Source organism: Cygnus atratus, chromosome 20 (assembly GCF_013377495.2).
Source record: "Cygnus atratus isolate AKBS03 ecotype Queensland, Australia chromosome 20, CAtr_DNAZoo_HiC_assembly, whole genome shotgun sequence".
Taxonomy (NCBI): Eukaryota; Metazoa; Chordata; class Aves; order Anseriformes; family Anatidae; genus Cygnus; species Cygnus atratus.
In genome coordinates, this window is record NC_066381.1 from 7,931,204 (window position 1) to 7,959,096 (window position 27,893).

A 27,893-nucleotide genomic window follows, 5' to 3' on the forward strand; every position below is an offset into this window, starting at 1 on the left:
TGGAAGCCATTTATTTCCAAGCTGATATAATAGGTGTAACCTAGACAATTCCTCTTATTCCAAAGGAGAATGTGAATAATGAACCACTCAGAGAAAAGGGATCACGTCCTCAGTTTCCTTTAGAGGGGGAAAGCCAAGAGTGTTCAATTGGTATAGAGCAAGACACAGTAAAGGCAATGTCCCTCATTACCAGCAAGATACAGAATAGTGACAATTAGGGCTGGAAATGGGCAGAGGGTTCTCAAGAGACTGATTTGCAATGATAAATGGAAGCAGTTAGCTATATCTTAGCTAAGGACTGAATGACAGAAAATAGAAGCATTGACAAAGAGAGGACATGATCTGCATAATGAAAGAGGTTTTAATGAGAATAATCGTTTGAAATTAGGACAGAGAAAATGTATCCTGAACAAGGTGATCTGTCCATGGGGCACATACGATGTGTATCTTCTCAAAGAACTCCCTTTGAAAACACTGGAAGATTCAAACTTCAGGCCATGTATGCAAATACATCCGGTGTCATCCTGACCACGGCAACATGGGACCTACAGATTTAGCTCTCTCATTTTGGGGAAACAAAGTATCAGAGGATTTATTTCAACTTGTCAATGTTCGCCTTGAATTCTGCTTCACTTATTTCCCAGAAAGAGCTTGACAGCAAGTGGAAGGGACCTGCAGGGACTTTATTTTGTTAATGAGCGTCTGATATGCTGCTACAGTTGAAGTGAAGTTTAGATCTCAGTATATAACCTGCTAGTGGGTGAATTTTTGTTTCCTTCATTTTTTTTCTCAATCTCTAACTCGATCTTTGAAGGGGAAAGAACTATTCCACAGATGCAGATGGATGAGACTGATGATTTTTTTTTTCTTTTAAAGAAGGAGATTTGATGCTCCTTTGACTGAACCATCAAATGACCAAACTACTAGTTCAATGTGAAATTATTATAACATTAAGGTTCCTGACCAGTTTTGATGATTAGCCTGGAAAGGCTAATAAGTCAAACAACAGCCGAACAGATGTGAGCAAAAAAAAATGTAGTGTATAGGTGGGGCACACTTTGTTCACGGTGTATTCCTTGAGGCATTTTCATATTGCTTAATTCCCCTGCGCTGCTAAGCGTTACCAGAAACTATGCACCACAACTGAAGATTTACTAAGGGTACAGACTCACTCTGAAATAGCTGTAGAACAACCCTGACCTAGTTGGGACTGTGAGGCTCAGAACAGCCAAGTTTGTGCTTTGAAAGCTTGCAATGAGGTGTTACGCGTTGGTTCCTGTAGATGTGGTGTCTTTCTGGGTGACCCCTAAGTCAGAATCAGTGGAAGGGAAAATTGCCTGTTTTATGGTCTTAAAACTGTTTTTATTTCTTTCCTCAAATAGAAACCTCAGAAGGTTTCATACCCAAGCGAGCCTCCACCACTGACCCTGCATAGCCTGTGACCTACAGCACCAGAAGACAGCACGTGCACACAAGACAGACACAAGAAGTGCCCAGCACAGCACTCATCGATGGACTGACGACTGACAAAGGTCTTTGTAGGTCTGCGCTGTTACTATGTGCCATGGGAGTGGCAGGGGATGCTACCAGTAGCACAGATACAGGAAAACGAGCAAGAAAAAGTCATTCATCCTATCACTTATTATTATCTTGTGCTTACGTAGTCCCCTGTAACTTTGCCAGGAGAGGGGATAAACGTGACCTGAAGTCAAATTCCAATGCTACTCATATGATGTGGATTTTTACTACACTGATTTCAGCTCATTTAGGACTGAGCTCGTGTCTATATAGAGAATGGGCCACAGCTGGAGGAATTAGAGAGATTCAGGTGGAAGTGACCACATTAGCAGGTGGTAAAAGAGTATAAGGAGCGGGAGGAAGGAGGGTATTCCTCCTTTTCCTTTCTATGAGGGAATGGGTAGCAGCTGAGATATGGGATCAGCTTTTTTTTTTTTTTCCCTCTCCTACTTTTTCTATATTAGAGTAGCCCCTGTGAGCTGTAGCCATGGTTCAGGGCACTGCTGTGCTGGATCTACTCAGACTGGCTGAGGAATGTCATGGGCAGTGTTGCTTACTGTCATAGGCAGGAGTCTAGGGGTATCAGAACTGCAGCTAGAGAAAGCTGCTTGAATTGGGTCCATAAAAAGTAGTTTGGGGAAATAGGAAATAACTGGGGTGTCTGACTGTTCAGTGATTCTGGCAGTCCCAACAATAATGCTGTTCTTTCAGTGCATCAGGCTCATCTCTCTTGTTTGCCTGAAGGAAAAATAAGATGCACAGAGACATAGTTGCAGGGAGTATACTTGTGATGGAGCCTACAGTAACTTCTCTATCAATTTGGGAATGGGATTGCTCTTTTATGGCAGGAATCTCTGAGGAATAAAATATCCAGGCCTGAATGTTATGCAAATGAACATAACGATATTGCTGAAGAGGCTGACTTGCCCCTGCAGTCTGGACTATACCAACTGGCAGGCGATATCCCAGTATTTTTCTGGAAGGATTCTTCCCCCAGGCTGTTTCCTGTTAGATGATGGTCAAACACTTACAGGCTAATTTATTTCTCTGTTGCTCAGCTGCACAAAACAATCTCTTATCTCATGGTTTGTAAGCATGCTACTTAAATATTTGCAAATGCTATTCAGTTGTTTGAAGCAGTAGGCAAAGCTCTTCATACGTGTGTGAAGCAGCACACAGATATGATCCTGGAACAAGCTCAACTTTGAGTGGAGGAACGGGAGAACATTTTATGAAAATATTACTGAAGCTATGTTCTTGAAGAACAGTCAGGAGTATACTATTTTAATTCTTCAAGCTGAAGTCTCTGAATCTGAAAATGTTTATTACTAGTTGCTTTTATAAAGCAAAATGTGTCCAAAAGTGTTAGCACTGTACAAAGTCAGTACAGACTTCTGATGTTCCTCATAGTCCTTTATTCTCAACTCCTCAGAGTAAGAATAGTTTAAAAAAAAAAGTGAGGAACAGAAACCTTTAACAACATCTGTAAATCAAGGTATGATTTTCAAGGTGAAAAATCATGTATAATTCTTAATTTAAAAAAAAAAAAGACTAAAGCATTTACAGAACTGACTGAATTTATCTTTAAAATGGGGAAATGCTGGCATGCAAATATAGGGGAGGTTTTCCATCTGAGATGATACTTGTATTGTGAGAAGAGAAAAAGCAGCCTTTAAAATGCAAAAAACATCTCTTTGAATTCACATAGAATTCTATGTGATTCCATTCTTTTGTAGGGGAAAATGAGGGACAGTAACACTGATCTATTAAGCAATAGCTGTTTTATTATTTTTCTCTTATAAAGTTTGTGTAAAACTGAAGGAAGGTGCTAAGGATCAAGGTCAATCTGTCAATTTGAGATGGGACGACATATCTTTTTACTGGTGATATAAAAAAGATGTTGCAAGAGAGACAACTGACTCCTTATCATAGCTGACTGAAGAGAAATCAATAGCGTGAATCCTATTAAGGCTGGGGAATGAATAAGTACTAAAAAAATCTGGCTCCCCAAATCGGGAGTTCAATATTAGCAAGCAAGCCACTGAGATCAGATCTCTGCCTTGTTACAGCATCACTTCCCCTGGAACAACTGCAGCATTTACACTACCTTAAAACACAGTGAGCAGCAAAGCAGCCTTTCTGAGCTCTGTTAGAGTAGCACCGTGGCCACACTTGTGATTTTCCTGTTCTCTCCCACATCCTTTCTGTCTCTTCATCTGCTGGAAAGTTAGCTGGAAAGTCTGTGGGAAACTGATAGTATCTTACCCTTCTTAGCATACCCTACAGAAGTACATCTTCATGTGGTTCTTCAGTATAAAATGTATTACTTGCATTAAATGCACATACATTCTTTTAAAACCATAGATCTTTTGGAGTCTTCCCACAACAGACCAACACCTCTGAATCCCTTTTCACAGAAACAAAGAGAATTTAAGTTCATTTTTTCCACAGTGAAAAAATCATGAAAGACTCTTATGAATCAATTAAACACTATGCTCAGGGGAATTGGGCTGCTACTGGTAGTTGGCATGCACAGTGTTTTAGTACTTAAGGTTTTAAGGAGCTTGGGGAATGGAATGCTGACAATAAGTAATTTACAATTATCCATGCTGTTACCTGTTAATGTTAAAAATGCTTTTTAGACAATGACTTTTCCTCGTAGTGACTCCCTGTTGGGGTACTGAAAATCACAGAATTAAATATAAAATCTGAATAACTTCCTAATTCAGGTTTAACTCAGATTATGTCACATGTCAGCAGAACACAAAATGCAATTCTGACTCGCTGATGTCAAGTGGCAGCTCTCCAAATGCTCAATCCCTCCCATCTGGGGCTTCCTTCATCTTGTTCATTTTATTTTCTAGTGAGTCTAGCACTTGCTAGAAAAACAAAATAATGAATGCCAGATAAGGCGTCTGCTGCTTATTGGTGCTGTGCAGACTATCCAGATCTAAGGTCTTGAAGTAATTTTTCATAGATATGTGCCTAGTTATTAATGTTCTTGAACTTTATGGCATATCTCTAACTGAAGCATCTGGTAGCCGTTGTAAAACTCTATAAAGTGGTCTGCATAGCCGTGATACAGACTATTGCAAAACGTTTCATGGCTTGTCAGAAATCTCAGAGTGGAACAGGTCAGGGAACATAAAGGTTAAGTGGGTTAATAATTAAAACTATAAGAAAATGGTTGCACAGATGTGACTTACTATAGTTCTGCCTCTCATTTCCTGTCTTTTAAGTTTACCCTTAAAAATTCTCTGTTCAGGCTCACAACACCTATGTGTAGCACATGATGTTCTTACCTGTTTTCAGGAAGATTAGCTAGAAACAGTCTGTGCTCATGGTTTGTGAATCTGACAATTGCATGGAAAAGGCCACACTTAGGTTTAGCAAGCCAAGGCTGTCCTCATAATGGAAGGAGAAGCTGTTAACATATACCAGCCAGGGTGAAGTGTAATTCTTGGGCGTGTGAATTTTTACAGCTCTTACAGTCTTCTACACCTTTTCATAGGCAGGTTTGATACAGGGCTCTGACTCTTGCTGTAGCTTGTCCCAGTTTTTCGTTTTGGATAACTGCCATGATGTTATAAATAGACCACACTGATAGGTCCTATATTCTGCTAAACCACACAGGTCTGGGTGCTTTCAGATATAGCTTTCTAAGTTCAAAGTACTGCTTGCTGCCAAACTAATTTTCTCTCCATAGCAAAGGAATTTAACTGCTCTTCTACTGTGGTTTATAGGAGAGTTAAAGCAAAGAGTCCTTAAATGCACCCTCACCAGATTTAATCTGACTTTGCCTATTTTCACATGCAGTACTCCAGCTCAGAGTGACTTCAATTAAACAGTCTCTTGTAGTTTATGTGGAGAACTAAGCCGATGTTCTCCCAGGCAAGATTAAATGCCAGTATTCAGTCCTTATTCCAGGTGGTTAGACAAGCAGCTAAGAGTTCATCAAAGCAACTGACTCTAGACTGCAGCATATTAGCTTAGGCAGTCATTTGACAAGGCGTGAACAACTTTACCCAGTGCAGGGTTTGGAATATATCATCATAAATTTGTGTCAGGCAAAGCTGGATTTGTGCTCAGCTCATCCAACCAATGCTCTCCTAATGCCAAATCAAACTGGTGTAGGCATGGCCCTTTTCACCGTGCTGTTCTGTGGAAGCTGATTCATTACCAGAAACATCCTAAAGGTATTTTATGTTTGTATTTCCAAATTCTCTATCCATTTCCTACCAAAAAAAAAAAAAGGAAACAAAAAAAACACACTTGACTCTTTCTTACCTTATTTACAGCTGGAGAAAGATTTCTGGTTTTCAGGCCTGCACAGTTCCCCTTGAACTCACACCTTTTAATCAAGTAAAGGAAAGAGGAGCTCTATACCCATCTCTTTGGCCTCACTGCAAAGACATACAAATTTTAAGTGTACTATTTCTGGTGATAGTGGAAATATTCTATTAGGAGAGCAGAAGAACTTATGGTTACTCTTCTGGCATGTCCCAGAAAAGGAGTCTATATTAACCATTGCTCAACAGCTCAAAACTAGCAAAGCTGAAAAACGCCATTCCCCGTAGTTCGCATAGCAAGAAGTAACACTAGCACTGTTTATGTGAAACGCCTGTTTGTATCCCCACAGACCCTAAGGGTACACATTCATCAGAAAATATGCAGATAGGGAAAGATCTAAACACACCCACCATGTTTTCACTGACATTATCGCTATGAAAGTGTAATATTTTCTAAGCCCATTTCTACTTTTTCGAAGTGATAGCAGAAATGTTTGCTTTCTGGAGCACTTAGCAGGATCGTTTTCTCATTTTTGCTTTGTGCTTTCTGAATAGTTCCGTAATATATAATAAACTAAGCATGACATTAAGGGATGTCATTTACAACCCAAATGCATGTGCATAACCATTTTCTTTTGAATACAGTATGTAAACTGCAGAGCACTGTGATCGTTTGAGATATTCTACTGCTACTATTAAGTCATCTGTAAGCGACTCAGCTTTAGTAATATTTCAGTATATAATTATTGCGTGTGTGTGTGTCATCCCACTTTGGCAGCTATGAAGTAAAGAGTTTGTTGTCTAGCAAGTTTCTCTCTGCTGCCTAATTTCAGATGTAACAAACCCAGTAAGGCTGCAGTACTCCAATGCTGTGCTTATCTGTGCTTTCCAACAGCTGAGCAAACCGGATGACTGAAGAAGGGTGTTTTTGCGTTTTTAGGATAGTTTTGAGCTTGAATATAGTTTTACTCATTTGGCAGATCAGTCTCTTTGGATGTTGTCGAAGTGTCAGCGGGCCCTAAACCTGAACTTCATTCGTACCATTTGGAGCTGCCTTCTTTATACTGAAATGCAAGTTTTGTAAACAGGGTAAGTTCTCTGAGAGCTTCTGTGGGTGTTTGGTGTAGGTGTGATGCTTTTGTGGAGAATGAAATCTGCTAAACTATCTTCACTGAATATATCTTTCAACTGGAGAATACTTTTCTATTGTGCTTGTTGCTGTTTTTCAAATTTATAAATCAGTCTTTCTCCCAAGATGTGCCACATGAACTCCTCAGGCATTCAGAAGTTATGAAATATGTGTTATGAAATTTATACTTCTCGGCCTGATGCATTGTGATACTTCCTAATTTCTGTGGTAAGGGGATCCAAAATATACTGACATACAGGCTAACCTTAAAAAGCATTTTCATCTCCTACTAAAAGGTTCAGTCACTGTTGTGACTGTCAAAAGCAGAATACCTGGCTGAGCAGAATAGTTTTTATTTCAGCTCACTAAAATTTCTTCTTTTTATTAAATTTGGAGATAAACAGGTAAATAATTTTAAAGGACTTTCCACACAGAAGAACATTGTTTTTCACAGAGACTTTTAAAATTCCTGTTAGGTAAAACCTTCATAGGAAAAGAAAAAAATTCTCACCAAGAAGAAAATGACTTTTTCATAGTGCTTGAGGTTTACTACAGCCCCTCAAAAGTTAGAAAATCTTACAGAAAGTTTGAAAATCTTACAGAAAGGTGAATCTCTTTTTATCAAGTGTGATTTCTGCTGATCGGATTTATATACCATAAATAGCACACAAAATTCAAAATGGACTTTTACTACAGTTCCTCTGGGAAAGGGGATTTCTTTTTATGAGGTAGTAAGAATTATTTCATAGGTGCTAGAAAGCATCACGGTCTGTGCTGTGGATGTTTGAAGGGTCCTGTGAATGAAACAGCTATTGGTAATCACTTCCTCTCCTCTGCCCCTAAGGAAGAAGAGACCTTTGTGCCACGATAGCACAGATAAATGTTTCTTTTTATTTGTACGATTCTCTTTTTAGCCACTGTGTTTATACTGTCATTGATCTATAGAGATACTAATATGTATGATTTTTCTTTGTCTCAGGTAAGCACAAGGTGAGTCTGTGATAGCACGTAACATACTGAAAAAGTGGCAGAGTCCCATTCATCATTACAGATAAATGTCCTTTCCATATCCCCACCACACTGGAGGTGACGTATCGAGTCCTCAGTGTTCTCAGAATACTCCTCAAAATAATTCTTAATACTAAAATTAACACGGTATTTTTGTCTCACTGCCCACTTCAAATAAACCGCTTCTTTGACAGCCTGTAAGCAACAATTAACCAGATTATGAAAAAAAAAAAGTTACAACAAAAGATGACATTCTGTATCAGGTTACGTAGGCTACAATATTTATTACCTGAACTTCTCCAGACTGTTGCACTGTTTTTCTCCGTACCTCATAGATTACATAAAATGGTAGTGCACAGGAAGATGATGATGAAAGCAGTTGGTCATTAAACTAACAAGACAGAGGGAGGGAAGAAGCTGATAAGCATAAAAAAGCTCTGTTAACTTTCATGAGATTTGCATGAGTATAGCTAAAACAGGAACTGAGTTCTGTAGGACATACTGTCAAAAGCCCAGGCTCAGTTTTCATCTAGACATGCAATTAATCGTGATTAAAAATGAGAAGCAGACACTACTTCAGCACTGTAGCAAGGTACTTCTACCATTGTGCCTGCAGTTATTTACTTGTGTGCACTCTGACATCTCATTTAAAATAGTCTCTGTGGCTGAGAGTCAAATCTTAGATGTGCCTTTGAAAGCAGTAGTCCATGTGTTCAAAACTGAACCTTTCCTCTTTTCCTCCCTAAATTGTTTCATTAAATCACTGATGGTTCAGTAGTCTTTCATCACCTAAATAAACTTCAGTACTACCTTTGACTATTTTCACCTCTCTTAAATGATGTTGCCTGCTCTCAAGTCATTGCTAAAATGTCTGCAGTGAAAATTAGCTGCAGGTGGGGCTTTTGTATTGCTCCCCCTGTAGATGGGCCATGCAGAAATGTGGTGCTATATCTGAGCAGCTCTAGCATTGCTCACGAATCAAAGGCTCTTCCCTGTGTCCATTGTGTTTCACAGATTTTAACTTTGGTCTTTATTTTCTCCAGCTCTTGCAACTGCTCCCTCTGACCCCTGTAACTTTGACATGTGCCAGCTGTGTCCCTCTCAACTTGGCATCACATTTTGTTGACACATTTTTTGACCTACTGGTCTGTTTCCAACTATTCTTTTCCTATGAAGTCGCTGCTTTTGTAAAGCTGTTTAGTGCCCATCTCCATCTTATTGTAGTCCCCTGTAATTTATTTATGTCAAATACCACATTTGCCTCTTCCTCCGGATGGGAAATGTCTTTTCTCTGCTCATAAACTGCTGTGTATTCTAAAATCACTTGGTAAGAAGTAAATCGCAGAATTATTTATGAACTAAGCACAACAATAACTTGCTTTAGCTGTGCTAAGATAAAACGTTTATCTGTCTATTAACTCATACAACATGTGTCTGAAAACTGTATGAACTACATTTTCAAAGGCATGGACAAAACTTTTTTCCTACTTCAAATATGTAATACCCAAGTTCAGTTTTTCTGTTCACTAATTGTGGTGCAAGCTACCATTTCCTTTGTATGCAAGTGTACTAAGTAAATCAAATTTGTCCTTTATAAATTATTTCTATGAATACTGTGATATGAGTTCTTAGGACATGCATCTACGTGGCGTATTTCTGAGTTGCACTGGTATGATATCACATCTGTCTTGTAAACATGCCTACCGGTGGTAGAAAACGCAAAATTTTATTTTCATTATTGTTTTTTACGCCAACCCTTTCAAGTTAGGCAGTACTTTCCAATATTTTAGATTTTTTCTCTGAGTTAGTGAAAAGAAATAACAACTGCACTTCCATGTATTTGGGCCTTATAAAGTCTCAGTTCTCTGTATTTGGGATGGAAAATGTCCTATATGTAAACATCTCTCATATATACATTAACGGATTTATATTCAAATATTTGATATGCCTGTCTCCTTTTCCACACTAGGCGTCATGTCTTTTCAAACATGCTTCACAATCTACTTTCTGTATCTTGAGACAGAAGTAGAAAGTTTGTATGTACATTTGTCACGTTATGGGAAATGGATGTAGGAAAGGAAGAACATGTAGTTCTTTTTGTTCAATCCTGCATGCAAATGATTTTTATAAAATCCTTGGGTATGGAGGACACTCCCCTGATTTGCTTGGGAATGGAACCATGACCTTGCAAAACTTACTGTTTCTACATTTAGTGAATTTTAAAGGATCCTAAATTCACCTTTTTTGCTTTCAGGTTATCGTTGGTGATTTAAAATGATGCCCTTGAGTATTATGTTGAGAAACAGGAAGATAATTATTCTTCATTAATTACAGAATTCATGTTATGAGCGTTTATAAGCAGATAACATGCATTAACGTCTGTTTATGTTATGTGCTGGTGATCATTTCCATACAGCAGAGTCATAACTTTTTTTTTCCCCAAAGAAATGTTGAGAAATGTTGACAGCACACAAAAGTCCTCGATGTCATTCATGTGACCATTTGTTTAGCTGAGTTCGGGCTGTGTACAGTATTTAGAGTCTGACTTCTGCTTCTGCTGTTCTCATGCATTCAAAAATTTCAGGGCTTTTTCTGTGTTCACTACCCTTCATGTATGAAACCTCCCTTCCCACATCGTACCTGCTGCACAGATCTTTCTGAAATATGCCACTTTTCTAAAGTTACATTCTTTAAGAACTGACTACTTAGAATAACTGTAAATATGCACACATTTTAGGGCAACTTATGAAAGCCAAAGAGAACATTGTGCTCTTTGCATTTCTCTATATAAGATATACTGGCATTGTGACTGACAAACACCCTTCAGTTTAATTTGGGCACATACTTGAAGTTTCAGTTCTCCTGGATTTATGGTGTGGATTTTCCACTTGTAATGGAACTTCTCCTAGAATGTAATTTAATCAGTCTTGACTATAACCCTCCAGCCTTGACACACAAAATAACATGTATGTGCCTGATAACTGAAAAATGAAAAAATACTAAGAGTTGCGTGTTCACATGTGAAGAGATTGTAAACAGGCGATTTCGTCACTATACTTTCTTGAAATGTACAAGTGTTAAGTAACTGTGATTCTATCTACTGCAGAAATATGATTAAAGATAACAAAGAAATTGTTCCACTAATGGGCAAGAAAACAAATCCATCTGGTATTCCCCCTTCAAACCAGCAAGAGAAAAAGCCAACTGAGAGCACTCCCACAAAGAAAAGGTAGGACTCTCGCTCACTCTAAAACATTACAACTCCCTGTTATATCTACTATAGTAGATATTTGCACTGCAGTATCACTAACATCTTTATTCATGCTACATATATGGATGAGATAGACCTGATAAACAGAAGGTGCCTTCAAAAAATGGTGTGCTTATACTGTTTGTAAGTGGAAGAGTATCCTGCTTACTTAGACGTATAATGTGTTCACCCTGATGGGACAAATACGTAACCCCTATCCTAGAGACATCAGACTCAAGCACCAGCCTAAGTTAGTGTCTCCTATCAGGTAGGCTTTCTGCATCCAATCTATATACCTGTATAAACTTACGAGATTGTGGTCTATTAATGGTCAGCATTTCAATAGGAGAATGTAAAGTGATCACATGGCAGGGTACACCAGGTTTCATATAAAAGATGCTGGCCTGAAAAAAAGGGACATTTCAAATTCAGCATCACATGAGAATGTAAATGATTATGGGGAGACAGAGGTGGAATTAAAGAATAAGGGCTGGGTAGAGCAGGAGGTTTGGGAAATCCTATTACAAACAGAAACCTGAATTCACTCTATTTTTCGTAATTCTGATTAATGAGATTTCTTATTTTATAAAATATTCACTTTAATTCGTATTTTATGCTAGAGAATTAATACAATGATTAAGGGTTTGAATTTAATATGAATAGAGAAATAGAAGCAGTAATTCATCCATGATACTACGTTATTGAAATTACCTAAGTTATTGTAGACTGAGGATGGATTTTCATTCATAAACTTTTCACTCTGTGGCTAATTACTAGCTATTATAGTAATTTTTGAACCTCTGAAGGCCTAGGCAATTGTGGCTATTCTGACATTTATAATTTCTTAATAATCAGAGGAATCACTTTCTACAGAAAAGGTGTCATAAGTTATTTGAGACCCACTGCCTGGGTGGCCCAATTTCTCCTCCTGTCATTAAATTTAAAAAGAGAAGCTCTTCATTTGAATTGCTGCACTTTGCTTGTAGAATGGGGAGATGAGGTATCTGAACAGCTTGCAATATACCTAGTACTCCAAAAATGGGCAATTCCATGGAAGATTTATAGTTAAAACAAATACTGGCAAACAGTGGCAAATGCTACCCTTCACTTAGTTAATCTCCTATCTCCCATTCAGTTTTGTGGCATCAGTAACAGTAACCTTGGGGGTTTTGCCATCTCTTTACCAGCAGCTCAGGGTGTGACCACCAACATTCCTGTAGTATAAGGAATGAAGATCACGTGAATTTTAATGCAGTGGTTTAACGTGTTCTATTAATTACATGTTTCCATGCTGCTGTACTTCTATTGCTTCAAAATGCTTCCTTCTGGTATACTGTGCCACTAAGCAGCTAGTGCATTTCCATGGGTAGCATTTCTCATTTGGCAAATGTATTGGCCATGTGTACTTTATGAAAAGACAGTGACTTCCCCTTCTTGAAGCTGCTGGTATTTGGGTGGACTGGCAGTATGTAATTAAGCACAGGAAAACCAACAGGCACGCTGGGGAGGAGTGCTGCCAACGTTGTCAGAGCCTGATTATGTTTGTGGGCAGTGTTCCTGACAGTATGCACCATGGCCACGTACGCACTTGGTTATTTTTTGGCAGTTGTCCACTCTGCATGGTGGTTTTTGTTCTCCCTCCCCTTCCCCCCATGTTATCCCCACATAACCCACATACCAATATAGGTTAGGTATGTCAGCCTCCAAAACAGGGCCTACTTCATAGCTGTTGTATAGCTTTTGGTTGCACATGAACACACTCCTAGGAGAGACATCAGCCTGTAGCACACCATCTCCTCCTGGTGCTGAGCCAAGTGCAGGTGGGATGGTCCAGCTAAGCCTGAAGTGCAGCACTTCTGGCTTTCTGTAGATTCATTGTAGTCTCCAACAGCTGTTGGGACAGATCCTGCACATCATAGCCAGGGAATGCAAAAGCAGGATGAACCCATGGTGTTTTCACCCCTCCTTAGTCTCTCTGCCAAGATCCCAGTGAAACAACAGTGATTTACAGCAGCTGCGAATCTGGTGAGTGTGGTAGAAGTGATGGCAACGGTCCTGTTTCTGTCTAGGTTTTTTCCTGTACTCTGAAGAGTACTCTATGCCTAGGTAATTTCAGGGACACTGTCATGCTAGGCAGAAGTGGCACATCTTGAATGTTAAAAGGTCATATAAGTTTAAACACCTACACACAGTGAATTAACACTGGGATCCCCAAGAGATTGGAAAATGATATGAACTAGGGCCATTATTAGATCGTGCTATTTTTAGCAGATATCAATGGGTTGTTCAGTAGTGTCCTAATAACATACTGCATTTTAGCATCAGTATGTGTACTTCGATTCAACAGGATTCTTTGGGGGAGATGCAGTTAAAAGAAAGGAAGAAATACCCTAGGGACTAAACCACATATATTAAGTGAATTGGAGATATTTTTCAGGTGACTACTGGAACATTTTAGATATGTAAGACAGTTTCTGAATGAGAAGCCTTGTGGGAGTCACTACGTTCACCACCAAAACTCCCCTGTCTTAGATGAAATGTAGTGTGGATTAATGAGATCTAGTAATAACAACCAATTGACTTTGCCTCCCAGCTCTGCAGGCTTTTAAAAGGCTAAATCTTCCAATTCTTCTCATATTCGCTTTTCTGTGTTGTTTCAAATTTCATTCCTTTTTCCTATAAATAGTTATTTGTTAGCTAGACATTGTTAAATGTCATGCACTGACTGACAAGATTCAGTTCTGGAGGGTGAAAATGTCTTATGTCATTAAACATGTGACCTTTCAAACTTTCTGATTTAATGTTTATCACTGCTGATGGGTTTGGAATGATCTAATTTGATGGCTCCTGGCTGGAGAAATAGGGGCTGCAGTAGAAGAGTGAGCATATTCACATATCTGTGTGTGTATGCATATATGTATGTCTGTTCAATAAATGTATGGCTTTGCATTTAGCCCTTTGCACAGAAGTCAGATGCAAGGCTGTTTTTAGGTTGATGGTGTAGTTGCTTAGACATGTCAGGACCTGATGCCATGCCTCCTAAAAATATCTTGAGATCTTTTGCCCATCTGCCAGCATGTAAGTACTGGACGCTGCCTAAATGTTGGAGTCTGGGATCCTCCCAGGCAAAAATAGACAAGCCTCTTTCCATCATCTTATTAGATATAATGCCAGCAAATTTAAACTGTCAGCATTGTCCCAGGCATTTACATGTACTGCTTTGTTTATTTTATGGTTCAGTTTGCTTTTTTTAACTAATATTTTTAATGCAATGTGTTCAACAGTTCACACTTCTTTCTGGAGATCGATGGTTTTGAAAGCAATGCAACTCCAAATAACACATCTCCCCCTGTGTTTTCAAAACCAATGGATTCAAATATTCGTCCATGGTAAGTTATAGGTGCATATGCAGTAGTCATATTGCAAATATATCTATTTTATTTTCAGCAGCTACTCCATATTTCTCCTTATACTTCAGAGCTAAAATTTCACATGGCTTTTCATAGATTTTGGTCACTTCAAAGACGGATCTCCATTGGAGGTCAGTTGTTGCTAGATAATTTATCTTTATCTACTGCTATCATTTACAGCGAATAAATCAGGCCTCAAATTTGAATTAATTTAAAATCAATACTATCTTCTTTTATTTTTTTCTAAGCCCCTTATTTGGGATATGTTAGTACAAATGCCATACACACCTTTGTGTGTTTTCTGCTAGGTGAAAACCACAGCTTAATTTAGCAAACCACATTCCCAGCTCTGTGTGCTAATATCTTTGCTCTGTTGCTCATTAACTACCAAACAACATGAAGATACTGAGTCTGAGATATTTAAGGCAGCCATTTACGCTGAATGAATAGGGAAAAAATATGACTGGCTAGAGTGCACCAAATTTTTAAAAATTTGAGTGGTACTAAAAGCCAGTGATTATGAATAAGGGAAAATGCATCAAATTTAGCATAAGCTCAGAATTATCAAATGTTTTTGTGTTTGATGGATATCTGGTCAGCTTTTTGGAATTAGCTGACCATTTTATTTTGGTTTCAAAGGAAGGGTATCAAAGTTTCTGCCTCTCATTCAGGGACAAACCTGCACAAGACACACATATGCTTTGTCACCGGATTCCTCACGGTTTTCTGCAGAGAAGTGATGGACTGAATAAGAATGGACTCTGAGCGACCACCTTTGTTTCAAATATATATCTGCAGGGCAATGTTAAATGCTTGCATTTTTGTCCGTACATCCACTTTGTCAATAGCTAATAGTTTAGTCTCCCGGAGTTATTAACCGGTGATAGTTCATCAAATCTGAACATTATAGAAAAAAAAATTACAAGTGAAAAAAATTGCCATCAATTCATTTTTAAGTCAGATCTGCCTTTAGGAATGTCTGGAAATGGCATAAGTAATTACAAAATACTAATGGCACTGAGATCCTTTAAATTTATTTCCTAAATATGTATTTCCTAAATATGTATTACCTAAATATGTATTTCCTAAATATGTATTACCTAAATATGTATTCGATTTCTTTTAGCTGAGGCTTCCATCTCAGTCAGCTGCAAAATGTTCTTGAGTTGCCTACAGTGTACTGCGTAGTAAATGTTTAAATCACTTTCGTTGTTTGTTTGCAACCCATACTGATTTAACACTTGTTTTGTGTCAGATGACAAATTAAGGATGTGAAAAGGAAGAATGTAAGCTTCAAGGTGCAGCACTCAGGATGTTGCATAACGAACACTGAACATTAAAAAAAAAAAAAAGAAGAAAAAATCTCCCACAGATCTATAATGAAATAACATAGTAAAATAACATAGTAAAACGTATGAAATAACATAGTAAAACACAAAACATGTGGCTTTCCTAAGGATTTTTTTAAATATAATAAAATCCTTTGGGTCTCATCCTTCTTACCACTCATTTGAAAATATACAAGGGAGATAAAATGATAAAATTAATGTCAGTGTCAAATTAGATTAATTTCAGTTTTACTGTAGATACTGCTTCCTAGTATTAACTGATTCTTCATGCAATTTGGCAAAATGTCTTCCAATATCTTCTTGACTTAGCAGTTATGCTTTTTGTTTTCTGCAGTGCATCTGGAAATGGGGAAGATATGGATTCCCCACAGTCTCTTCAGGATGACGTGACTGAATATAGCCCTAACGTAGACAGTTGGTGAGTAGTACATTTTCTACAGATTAAGTCTATCATAGGGTAGATATCACCAATTTTGTTTGACATTTTTCAGAAGTAAGATACCTATGCCTTTCTTAATCTTCAATAATTAAACTTTGAAGTGAACAACTCTAACTTCTGCTTTTCTCAAATCTCATATTTAGTATGAGGATTCTTCATATATAATTTCCGTTTCGTAGATAACAACACAGGATCCAAACCCTTATGTACAAAAAGGCATGAGAAAATGCCCAGAAACCAGTATTGTTTAGCAACCATACAATGTACAATGTATTTTTCCTTCAAAAGCCAACTCTCATGAGCTAGAAAATATTTCTTTTAGAGGTGAAACACTGCCCTCTATTTCAATCAGTATTAAGAAATCTTTGTTAGCTTGATGGAATGAACAAAATGTACTTTCTTAACACTTCTGAGGACTAGTAATCCTGGTAACTAATCTCACTGTGAAGAGAAGATACATAGCTGATGCATTAATGAGGCTTCCAAAGGAAATCAGCTGGGAGTATTTCTGACTGGGGGTTAAGTATTAAATCATTCCAGAGTAACGTATGACCAGGAAAGTTGTGTAAGAAGATGTGAGATTAAAAACAATCTTCTGCTGTGAGTGGGTTGGGTGCAGCTGGAGTGCAGCATCAGATAACTTCAGGCACTGAAGTCATAAAGTTGTAGACAGGTCAGAGAAGCACAGAGGGGAGTAATACTGAAGACGCTATAAAGAAAAGTGGAAAGAACCACATTCATTAGTATTTCTCAGCCTTTGTTTTAGAAAAATGGACAAACTAACAAAAATGCAAAACAAAATCACTTGAAAAATGTACATTGTCATTATAAAAAGCTCTCAATAGCCACTTCTCTGCAAATAAGCAATCTACAGAAACAGAGATCTATGCCAAGTTATATATATACATATATATGGGAATAGGGCCAGTATATGTAGTCTGGTGTAAGTAATTGCATTTCTTCTTCCTCTTGTGCAGAAAATAAAATAAACCCAACTAAACTGATTCAGCAATTTCATTATTATTTTTGATAATTCAGTGCTAACATATCACAAGGTCCTGAGCAGACAAGTGCCCGGAAGAAGTTGAAAAGATACATATTTCGAGCAGTATCTGAGGGGAATGTAGAAGAATTGCAAGGTCTGCTCGCAGAGCTGAAGGAAAGATCAAATGCATGTACAAACATGACTGTGCCAGGTAAGCAGTGGAGTTACCTGAAGGAATACTGATACCACTTCCGGCAGCATATGTATAGTCTAAAACTAGGAAATGCAGCAGCTACTTGCAAGTGAATTTGAAGTCACTTGTTTTCAATTAAATATATGCCATTTCTTATTTCTAAATGAAAGATTAAGATACTCAAAAAGCTACCTCCTTGCTGCCTCTGAGGCAACACTGGAGAATATTTGTCCACTGTTTATGATATGCTGAGGGTCTATCTGCACAGTATTCCCAGAGCCGTACCTAAGTTAGCCTTTTGCAGTATGAGACTCAAAGCTGATGTCTCTATCACCCTGTAGTCAGTCTAATTGCAATATAGAGAGGGTTTGTGATGTATATGTTAGCATGGCAGAGTGGGTAGGGAAGTTACGAAAGGGTTTGGGGTTTGTCTGGATTTACCATGGCAGTGGGATATCTGAAAAAGAAACCAAATACACTGGCTACCTTATTAATCAGTACCACATCTCTGAATGTGTCATCTCACAAAGTAGCTGAAATAGAGAGTGAACAAGGAGTAATTGCTTGCTAAATAATATCATATATATCCCCCAGGTCCCACCCCAAATAAACAAAAGGTTAGAATTATTTTTCTTCCACTTAAATAATGAAGCCTAACATGACCTAATCTCAAAATTTTTTCTTACAGATTATCTGATGAAAAAATTCACAGCTTCAGATACTGGCAAAACGTGTCTGATGAAAGCTCTACTGAACATCAACCAAAACACAAATGAGATCGTGAATACGCTACTCTCCTTTGCAGAAGAAAATGGTATTTTGGAGAGGTTTATCAATGCAGCATACACAGAAGAGGCGTATAAAGGTACTGCCATCTGATACCAATTCAGGCATATGGTTAAATATACCATCAATAAATGTAATGTTTTCTTCCAACATTCTAAGAATGATTTAAATTCCTGAAACAACTTTTATTCATTGTTACTGGTGCTATCTGTTGTGAAACATCATTAATGTTTCATAATGTGCTTAAGAGATTTCACACTAAATACCTGCGTCTGCTGTTTCAGGCCAGACAGCTCTAAATATTGCCATTGAAAGAAGACAATATGAAATCACTCAGAGCCTTATAGAAAAAGGAGCTGATGTCAATGCTCACGCCCAGGGTATTTTCTTTAATCCCAAACATAAGCATGAAGGCTTTTATTTTGGTAAGTAGAAACGTGATCTCTCTCCAAAGGGCAGGAAGGAATACCCAAACAAGTAAGACAGTATGGAAGATGGGCAAGTGTGGATCATTACTATTAGCTAAACCTACATTAAGAAAGTCACATCACAAGATATAAAAACATCACAGTACCTTATGTAAAGTAACTTGCCAGAGTACAATGTATTATAAACCCTCAGAAATACTTGTAAAACAATTATTAAATGCTGAATAGCAAATAAAACGGCACAGATTTGAATCTGAAGATTTTCTCCAAATAATGTTTTCATGCAAATTAAGTTTTTCTAAACCAAGAGCCAAATTAAAAATAATCAATATTTAAATGTGCTTTCAAATACAAAGGTTCTTAGTACAGTCAATCCTATAATACGATTTTAATTCTTATAATAAAACATGAACAGATGTTACATTTTATAATTTTGTAGGTGAAACTGCACTGGCGTTAGCTGCATGTACCAATCAACCAGACATAATTCAGCTGTTAATGGACAATACCAGGACTAATATTACTTCTCAGGATTCCAGAGGAAACAATATCTTGCATGCATTAGTTACTGTTGCAGAGGACTTTAAAACTCAGAATGACTTTGTAATCAGAATGTATGATATGATTTTGTTGAAAAGTAAAGACAGAAATTTGGAAACAGCAAGGAACAAGGATGGTTTGACACCACTACAATTAGCTGCAAAAACTGGGAAATTAGAGGTAAGTATTAGTTCAGTAGTACCTAAGAGAAATTAAGTATAGAGAGAGTCAAGGCCAACCATGTACTCAGACATTAGTGCTCTAGCATATAGTTTTACATGCTGGTTATGCTGTACTATATATCAGTAGCATTCAGTGAGACAATTTTGTTCAAAATAAAAGCAAAAATTTCTATTGCAATGTTGCTTCTGCTCTTCAAGGCTTTCCTCTGACAACACCTTTCTGTATCCATGCTATTTAAAAACAGCCTTGCAAACCTTTCTATTGTACTGAAACTCAGAAGTATTGCATTGATTACAAAACTACTATTATACAATATAAAATCTTCGTATAATTTCAGAAGACTCACTAGTACTGCTCTCTTAGGCTGCTGTGGAATTTGGCCCCCATATATCATCTGTGTTGTGGTAAAGAGTTGACAATGGGTTAATTTAGAAAGTAATTGATTAAGTTAAGGGAAATGTGAACTCATGGAAAATTGTGCTTTCATCCTGTAGAAAAATCTCTCTGATAGAAAAGCCAGAGGCATTAAAATACTATATTTATTTCCTGGAGGTCTGTAACCTCTAACACCACTTATTAAATGACGGAATTACAAATATATTGAATTGCACTGCTCTAACAAATGTGACAGTATATATAAGGTATGGGTTTTAGCAAGTATATCAGTGTGCTTTCTCCTTTCCCATGAAGAATGCAGCTGCTTACGAATGATTCTGTTAATGTTTTAGATTCTGAAATACATCCTGAGCAGAGAGATAAGAGATAAGCCTAACAGGAGCCTGTCAAGAAAATTCACAGACTGGGCTTATGGTCCCGTTCAGTCTTCTCTTTATGATCTGACAGAACTAGATACCACCACGGACAATTCAGTATTGGAGATTATTGTTTATAATACGAATATTGGTGTAAGTTGTCTATTACTAAAATTCATATATTTTCTAGCAGTATACTCATTTCAGGTGCGTTAGCCTACACATTTGACTGAAGAATTTGTAAAACAGTAAATGATAACTTCTGCTTCTTAGTTTTGTATTGGGAGCAAGGTTAATTTTATATCTCTGTAGATTCTCAGCTGTAAGTGAATATGGATTCAGATCCTTAAACTTTGGCTAAGTATTTTGGGAGTGTTTCTTTTTCTACATTTGAAGCATGGTCAGACCAAAACTAGTATAATTCCTCCATGGTTTGGTCACTGGCAGCTGCCTAAGAAAGCTCTTGAGAACAGGGCAAGCAAACAGCAATGCATTCACAGGATACTCCACCTGTCCTCAGCAAATTGCGTCTCATCAGGTTTTGGAGGCAGGGGTGGTGTTTTCTGTTCTGTGCCCTTATGAAATGCTTAGCACCTATAAAAGCCTGTGGACAGGAGTTCCCTGTCTTTACTAATACCATTATTGCTGTGCTACTGTTTCTTTTCATGGCATATGAAGTGTTCTTAGGCTGTCAGAACAACACCCTGTTTTGTCCTATTAATGCAATTACTACAATTAACTTATGTATTGTATACAGATGTTCTAAAAGAAGGTGCTATTAACAGTCATGGAAGCCATAGGGTTGTATATTTACTTAATAAAAACTTTACCTCACATATATGTATTTTAGGCATCTAGGGTAGAACTTTATCACAAAACTTTAGCTTTTCAAAGCCAGAATTTGACATTTGCTAAATAAAAAAACTGTCATAAAACTTCTGTACAAAGCAAGTGCAGAAGTTCACACTACAGTTTTATCACAATCACAGTTTACCAAAGCATGGCAGGTTATCACAGCTTGAATTGGAGTTGGCCCATTGTATCTTGTAAATTTAGGGTCTGATGTATATATTTGAGTACAAATGTGTTTCTAGATCAGCAAGATACTGAATGAAATTTATAAAATACATACCTGAAATCATCTGAGTTTCCTTCCAGGGGAAAAGTTCAAATCTTAATTGTTTGTTTGTTTGTTTTCTACAGAATCGTCATGAAATGCTGACTTTGGAGCCTCTGAATTCACTGCTGCGAATGAAATGGAAGAAGTTTGCACGACACATGTTTTTTATGTCATGTTGTTTTTATTTCCTATACAATGTAACACTGACGTTAGTTTCCTACCACAGACCTAATGAAAATGAAGTGAGTACAGTAACTTAACAAACTTTACTGCTTTAAAATGCAATAGTACTTCCTGATCTGTTTTTAAAATGCTGGTGAGTACAAAAAAAACACCAGAACCAGATATCAGATTATCTGGCTACAGTGAGACCAGGTTCTCCCAGATCAGGTCTTTGCATCTGGAAGGAAGAGACGTAACAGAGGAAATAATCATATTTGCGTTTTGTGAAAGTGACCCAAAAGCCACACAATACAAAAACAGTTAAGTTTCTAAAAGTGTGGGGAGGGGTTTTGCTTTTCTTTTAGGAAAGAAACCTCTGCTATTCCCTGTAAATACACCATGAATTAAACTCTCAGTGTAATGGCAGAAATTGGGTACCCAGAGAGCTAAATACATGAAGCTTCTGGTTACTTTGCCTTTTTCCCTTCAGATATGGAACTCAGTCTTTCATTTTGGACCTATCTTGCAGGCTCCACCTTACCCACTAGCTCTAACGCGTGGTGTGGGATGGCTGCAGTTATCAGGACAGGTGATGGTTATGTTAGGAGCAATATTTTTAGCCATAAAAGAGGTAAGACTTTTAAATAACAAATACATAACAAAGTAGGTAAAGAACTTGTCTAGATTTATGAATATGCTGATGATTTGTGTAATGTCTAAAAGTATTTGGCAGAATACATCACTCATTCTGAATGACCCTAGATATTTATTTGAATATGGCTGTATTGCTCTGTGTGTAAATATGTGAGGGATTCTCCTTTGGAATTCTTAAGACAAAGAGATTTTATATTTATATGACACTAATGTTGTCTAATTACTGGGATTAAGTACGGTGTTGAATTAGAACCTATAACAGAAAAAAGCAGGGCATAATTTTTACCATATACTATCAGTAATTAAAAACAGTATCTAGTTGTTAAATTATGCCAAAGATGATAGAAATTGAGACTCTGCTGTTACAGCCCCGTAAAATGTTTTTAATTCTAGAAGCTATCATCTTGTCTTATCAATAGATTTTTAGAAGACCAACTTCAAATGCATGATTTTGAAAAAAAATGATTTTGAGCCCTGCTTTTTCTTACTACCATTTCTGTATTATATTTATCTGTTTACATAGAGTGTAGCCATCTTTCTGCTTAGGCCCTCAGACCTGCAGTCAATTCTCTCAGATGCGTGGTTCCACTTTGCATTGTAAGTCTGTCATGCATATATTTTATACTCTCTATATAATACTTATCTATCCTGTGGTCACAGAGAATGATTCCTGGAGCAGATGCTCAATTTTCTTTAGATTATTAGTTTTCAGAGGGATGGATGTAATCTTCCATGCAGCTTTTCTGTATTCACACACTAGTGCTTTCACTGATCAATAACAATACTGGGCGTTGATGTGTACAGCCTGTATTTTTCCCCAAAGTACAGACTGTCTTTATCTCCTCCAGGTGCTGTATCTCTTCATGCTGTATATAGAGAAATGTGTTTAAGAAATCTTTTTAATAAACCAGATCTAGTTTTTAACTCCTCCAGGAAGGAAAAATAACATAAAGCTGGTTCAGCTGGCTGATGGGAGTATCCCATCAGCTGGTCTTGATCACAGACGATTCCCTCTCCTTTCTAGAATAAGATTGTGTGATCAGTAAAAAGAGGTGTCTTAACTATACTCTTCTTTCTCTTTCTACAATCATGCTAATATCAATCTTGAGCTTCCAAGGATCTGGTCTATACCCTATCAGAGTGCATCACATGTTCTCTTAGTGTTTTCCTTGCAGAGAGTTTCATAGAAACATTTTGTTAGACTAGAGCTTTAATTAAGCTGCTTCAAGAGATGGTATTAAGAATTCCTAATATCTTGTCAGCAAAATCAATTGGCCAGCTATTCTGGGGAGAAGGGTTTACTTAAATTAAGCTTTAATAAACATAATCATGATATATTAATATACTTACACTTTCTTAAGTCATCTATTTTATTGTTAAATTATATAGGTTATGTTCATAATGGGGAATGGAATGCAATATGAAATTAGAATTCAAGCATAAGAAACAAGTCATTTTCGTATTTTTCCGTGATGCTGTTGGTTTTGTTCTAGTAATTTCCCTTTTACATACGTGTGTTTTTTTAACAGTTTTATACAAGCTTTGCTTGTGATCTTCTCTGTCTTTTTGTACTTGTTTTCCTACAAAGAACACCTCGTGTGTCTTGTTTTGGCAATGGCCCTAGGATGGGCTAATATGCTCTATTTCACCAGAGGTTTCCAGTCCATGGGAATATACAGCGTTATGATTCAAAAGGCAAGTATTGGTTTGTGGTTTTTTTTTGTTGTTGTTTGTTTGTTTTTTTATCTGCCTTGTTACAGTGATTGCTTATCTATACAACCCTAATGAAGCATGTTCAACAATTTGGATGTATTTTATAATTCATATTGAAATTTCTTATTTTTGCATTCTGCTGAAATAATGTATATAATCTACTGTGTAACTTCAATAGCAGAGACTACCTTGAATCTTAAAAGTAAGATTTTATTTTGTTAAATATGCAAGTAATTTGTGTTTGTGATTTTCAAATAAAAGAGTTCTGTTATTTAATTTCATCATAGGTTTAATGCCTATATTGTGCAGTTACAGTCACCATTAGAAGTACACAACGTACCAGGCTCTTACTTGCAAGATTAAAAATATATCAGACCTAAGTCTTCTCTTCCCACTGAGGCTACAATCAGTTTGCTTAATGAAAACGATCTGATACTTCAGTGTGTACTGCACATGTATGCTGGCAGAATATATAAGCATAAAACTAGTTCTCAATTTTAATTCCTGATAAATATTTAATTTAATTTTTAGGTCATCCTGCAAGATGTGATAAAATTTTTAGTTGTCTATATCGTGTTTTTGCTGGGATTTGGCGTAGGTAAATATTACTGGAGAAAAGCACTGGTGCTCCGTGTGAGTAAAAATTTTGGCATTATTATGAATAAGAACCCTATTGTCATGATGAGAGCTCATGTTGGGGTTTCTTCTGGACATTAAAAAGCCAAGTTTAGAGATTTAAAGTCTACCTAGAAACTATCTGAACAGATAAGTAATTTGGCTTTTGATCAATTGCTTGCAATTTCATTTGCATGTGGGCACTTTCTGTTTCCTTTTGGTAATCTGTCATCTAGCTGCTGGTGCGTATGTTGCTGGGCAGCTGTAGCTATTTATTATGCAGTGCTTTTTGAATTCTTCAGGATAAAATGTGATGTATAAATAAAGCATTATTGTGATTAAAATTTTCTCGTGCTTTTTCCTCAGCTCTTGCTGCATTGATTGAAACTTGCCAAAACGGCAATGAGTGCCATTCCAACAGCAGTCTGGGACCTGTTCTGATGGATCTTTTTAAGCTCACTCTAGGACTGGGTGATCTGGAGATCCAGCAAAATTCAAAGTATCCTGTGCTATTTCTTCTGCTCCTCATAACTTATGTTGTGTTGACTTTTGTTCTTCTCTTGAACATGCTTATTGCATTAATGGGAGAAACAGTGGAAGATATTTCTAAAGAGAGTGAGCACATCTGGAAACTCCAGGTTTGTTTGTGAGTTAGCTTGCTTAATGAAGAATTGATGCATTGGCCAAAATCTTCTAAGCTGTATCTGTGGTCACTTATTGTGCTGATAGAAGGGGACAGGTATTGACACTGAGAATCTCCATTTGCATATGTGTACAAAAAATGGAAATATATATGTTTAGTATAAGGATATCCTGATAACTTCAGAATTAATAGCTATCCTAAAGGTAATCTTATGGCTTGAATTTTCAATCCCACGTGCTGTCACGTAGCTTTGTGACTTTCATTCCCATAGGTACGTCACCAGGAAGGTGTGTTTCACTATCTGCCCAGAAATCTGTAACACAGCATACTTTGCTATTTCATCCCTTGAACTTGCACAATGCATGAGTTCACTCTGATTTCTCATATTTCACCTAAGCATGCTTTCTGAGTCCCAAACTGTAATCACGAATGCAGTCAGAATTAGGACTGGAGTTGCTTTCAGTGATGGGCAGCATCCCACTGAAGGATATATAGCCCTATGGCAGAGTGTTGGTATGAAGGTATTGGTGTTAAACCCTAACCACTGAGTCTACTTTGAGCGTGCCTCCTGAGCTGGGTCTAACTAGAGGAAGTTGTGGACTACCTAATTGCATATGCCAAACAACAAGTGACATTCCATATTATTTACTACTGCTGATGTCTGTATCAATTATAGATGGTGGATGGGAGGGTATAACATGTTGTAATGAAAGATGGAGCTCAAAAACTGCATATGCAGACATTTCTGAATATAGTTAACCATACTCATGTTACTATTTATTGTTAATAGCGAGCTAGAACCATTTTGGAATTTGAAAAATTCTTACCAAAATCTTTGAGGAAAAAATTCCAACTGGGAGAACGGTGTAAAGTGGCTGAAAATGACACGAGGGTGTGCTTAAGGTAAAGCAAAGTTAGAATATTGTGCTGTTGATTATGCTCTGTATCTCTCTTCAAGGTTATTTCTCTTCAAAAGACTGAAATATTTTATACATCTGTACAAAATATCTTCTGCTTTTAATACATAGCTTTTTATAAGAAGAAATAGTAAATACATTAACTGTACAAAAACCCCATTTGGGTTTTTCAGTTGTGATCTATTGCTTAAGAAAAGGGAAAACACATAAGTTTTTCGTGTAGACAATGTTTTATAAGAAAACCGATTTTCAACCTCAGATATGTTTTTAATGTAGAAGTGTCAGATTTGCTTGCAGGAGATATCATTTTTGTCATAATCACCTTTGAATGTTAACTTAAAAGTAATTATATTTAGAATTAATTGCTAATTGATATGATTAGCATATTGAAGAAAATGTTTCTATGCTGTTTTATGAAAAACACTCAAATATTTAATGGGAGTTTCAAGACTATCCTCATAACGTATGGAATTACAAAATAGTCTGAGTATCATTCCCATCTACATACAATGCGTAACACTGCAAAAGACAGTCGGCTTTTTAGTGTTAGTAAGGCAGGTGTTGATGGTAAACCATGGCAATCCCAAGACGGAATGAGGAAATAAAAGGGGAAGTGCAGCTATGTAGCTAGGAGAGAATGCGTGCTAATAACATAATTTATATACAATATAAACAGGATTAATGAAGTGAGATGGACCGAGTGGAAAACGCATGTTTCATTTATTAATGAAGATCCAGGGCCAACAGGTACTGCTGAATTTTACACCGCCGTATTTGTGAAATCTTTTTTTCCTTAGAAATGCCTTGATGTAGTTTTATACCTTTAAAAATATAAACTTGTGTAACCTAGATATTCAAAAACTCTGTTTACTGCTAGGGAAACTCATGGCTAGTATGGTAGGGGTGTTAAATTATTTTTAAAAATTTGGAGAGAGGTTTGTGTACAACTCTCATTATTTATGCCTTGGTACTGAAACATGGTGATGTTACCATATTTATTTTTCTCTAAGCAGTTACACTTGATCTAAGTTTTACATTTTCTTAAGGTATTTGAACGGTATAAGAGTGAAGAACAGACAAAATATTTTTTGTTCTGAAACAGCTGTCACAAACTACATTAATTTCCTCCTTGAATAGTTACAGATAGCATTGCAAAATTTAGCAAGAAATCAGACTGATTCTACCTAACAATACAGTAGTTTGCTATGTTTTAGCCCTAGAACATTCATGTTTGTTTTGCGATATACATTGGATGACAAATGGCTCCTTGTAAATGTTAACCAGGAAATTCAAGATACCAATCTGCTGACAGTGTTGGAAGTGTAATAGAGAAATGACCTAACTTTGAGGTGTCAGATGTCCTTCTGGGAACAAACATCAGAGTGTATGATAAGGGCATGTGAGGATCTGAGAGATTTGTTTTGCAGTTTGTTCTTTAGTCAATTAACATTTATATTGCTTAGTAGAATGATAACAGCAACAATGAAAAGGGGCAGACAGAAAACTTTGTATAAGATATGGTAGCAAACTGACAACTTACTGTTTAAATAAATGCATGTGTTTAAAAAAAATTAGTTTTGCAAAAATTTGGTCTTGCATATACAGTTTCTACCATATCCCGTTTTGTTTATAATGCACTTTTTTGCAGATCCAAGCAAAGTTCAAGATAATTCAAGAACTAATAGCAAAACAACCCTGAATACGTTTGAAGAAATGGATGATTTGCCTGAAACTTCTGTTTAGTTGTTCTGTATTTCATATGTGGATATTTTAGAGGTTAAAAGCATCAGAAGCTGATGTTGAAAGCTTT

The 27,893-nt window shown here is 37.0% G+C and overlaps 1 protein-coding gene across 1 annotated transcript; it reads left to right on the forward strand.

The window, feature by feature from the left end:
* The first annotated feature begins 604 nt into the window (after positions 1-604).
* TRPV3 (transient receptor potential cation channel subfamily V member 3) lies at positions 605-27,826 on the forward strand. The gene is made up of 19 exons (XM_035561164.1): positions 605-1,532; positions 6,788-6,896; positions 11,051-11,173; positions 14,479-14,583; positions 16,288-16,367; positions 17,448-17,588; positions 18,259-18,435; positions 18,641-18,781; positions 19,224-19,504; positions 20,236-20,412; positions 21,463-21,621; positions 22,071-22,172; positions 22,719-22,792; positions 23,725-23,890; positions 24,440-24,506; positions 24,890-25,161; positions 25,957-26,069; positions 26,760-26,830; positions 27,732-27,826. Exons 3-19 carry the CDS (start codon positions 11,055-11,057, stop codon positions 27,824-27,826), a joined length of 2,340 nt encoding a protein of 779 aa, XP_035417057.1. The 5' UTR covers positions 605-1,532; positions 6,788-6,896; positions 11,051-11,054.
* The last annotated feature ends 67 nt before the right edge of the window (positions 27,827-27,893 follow it).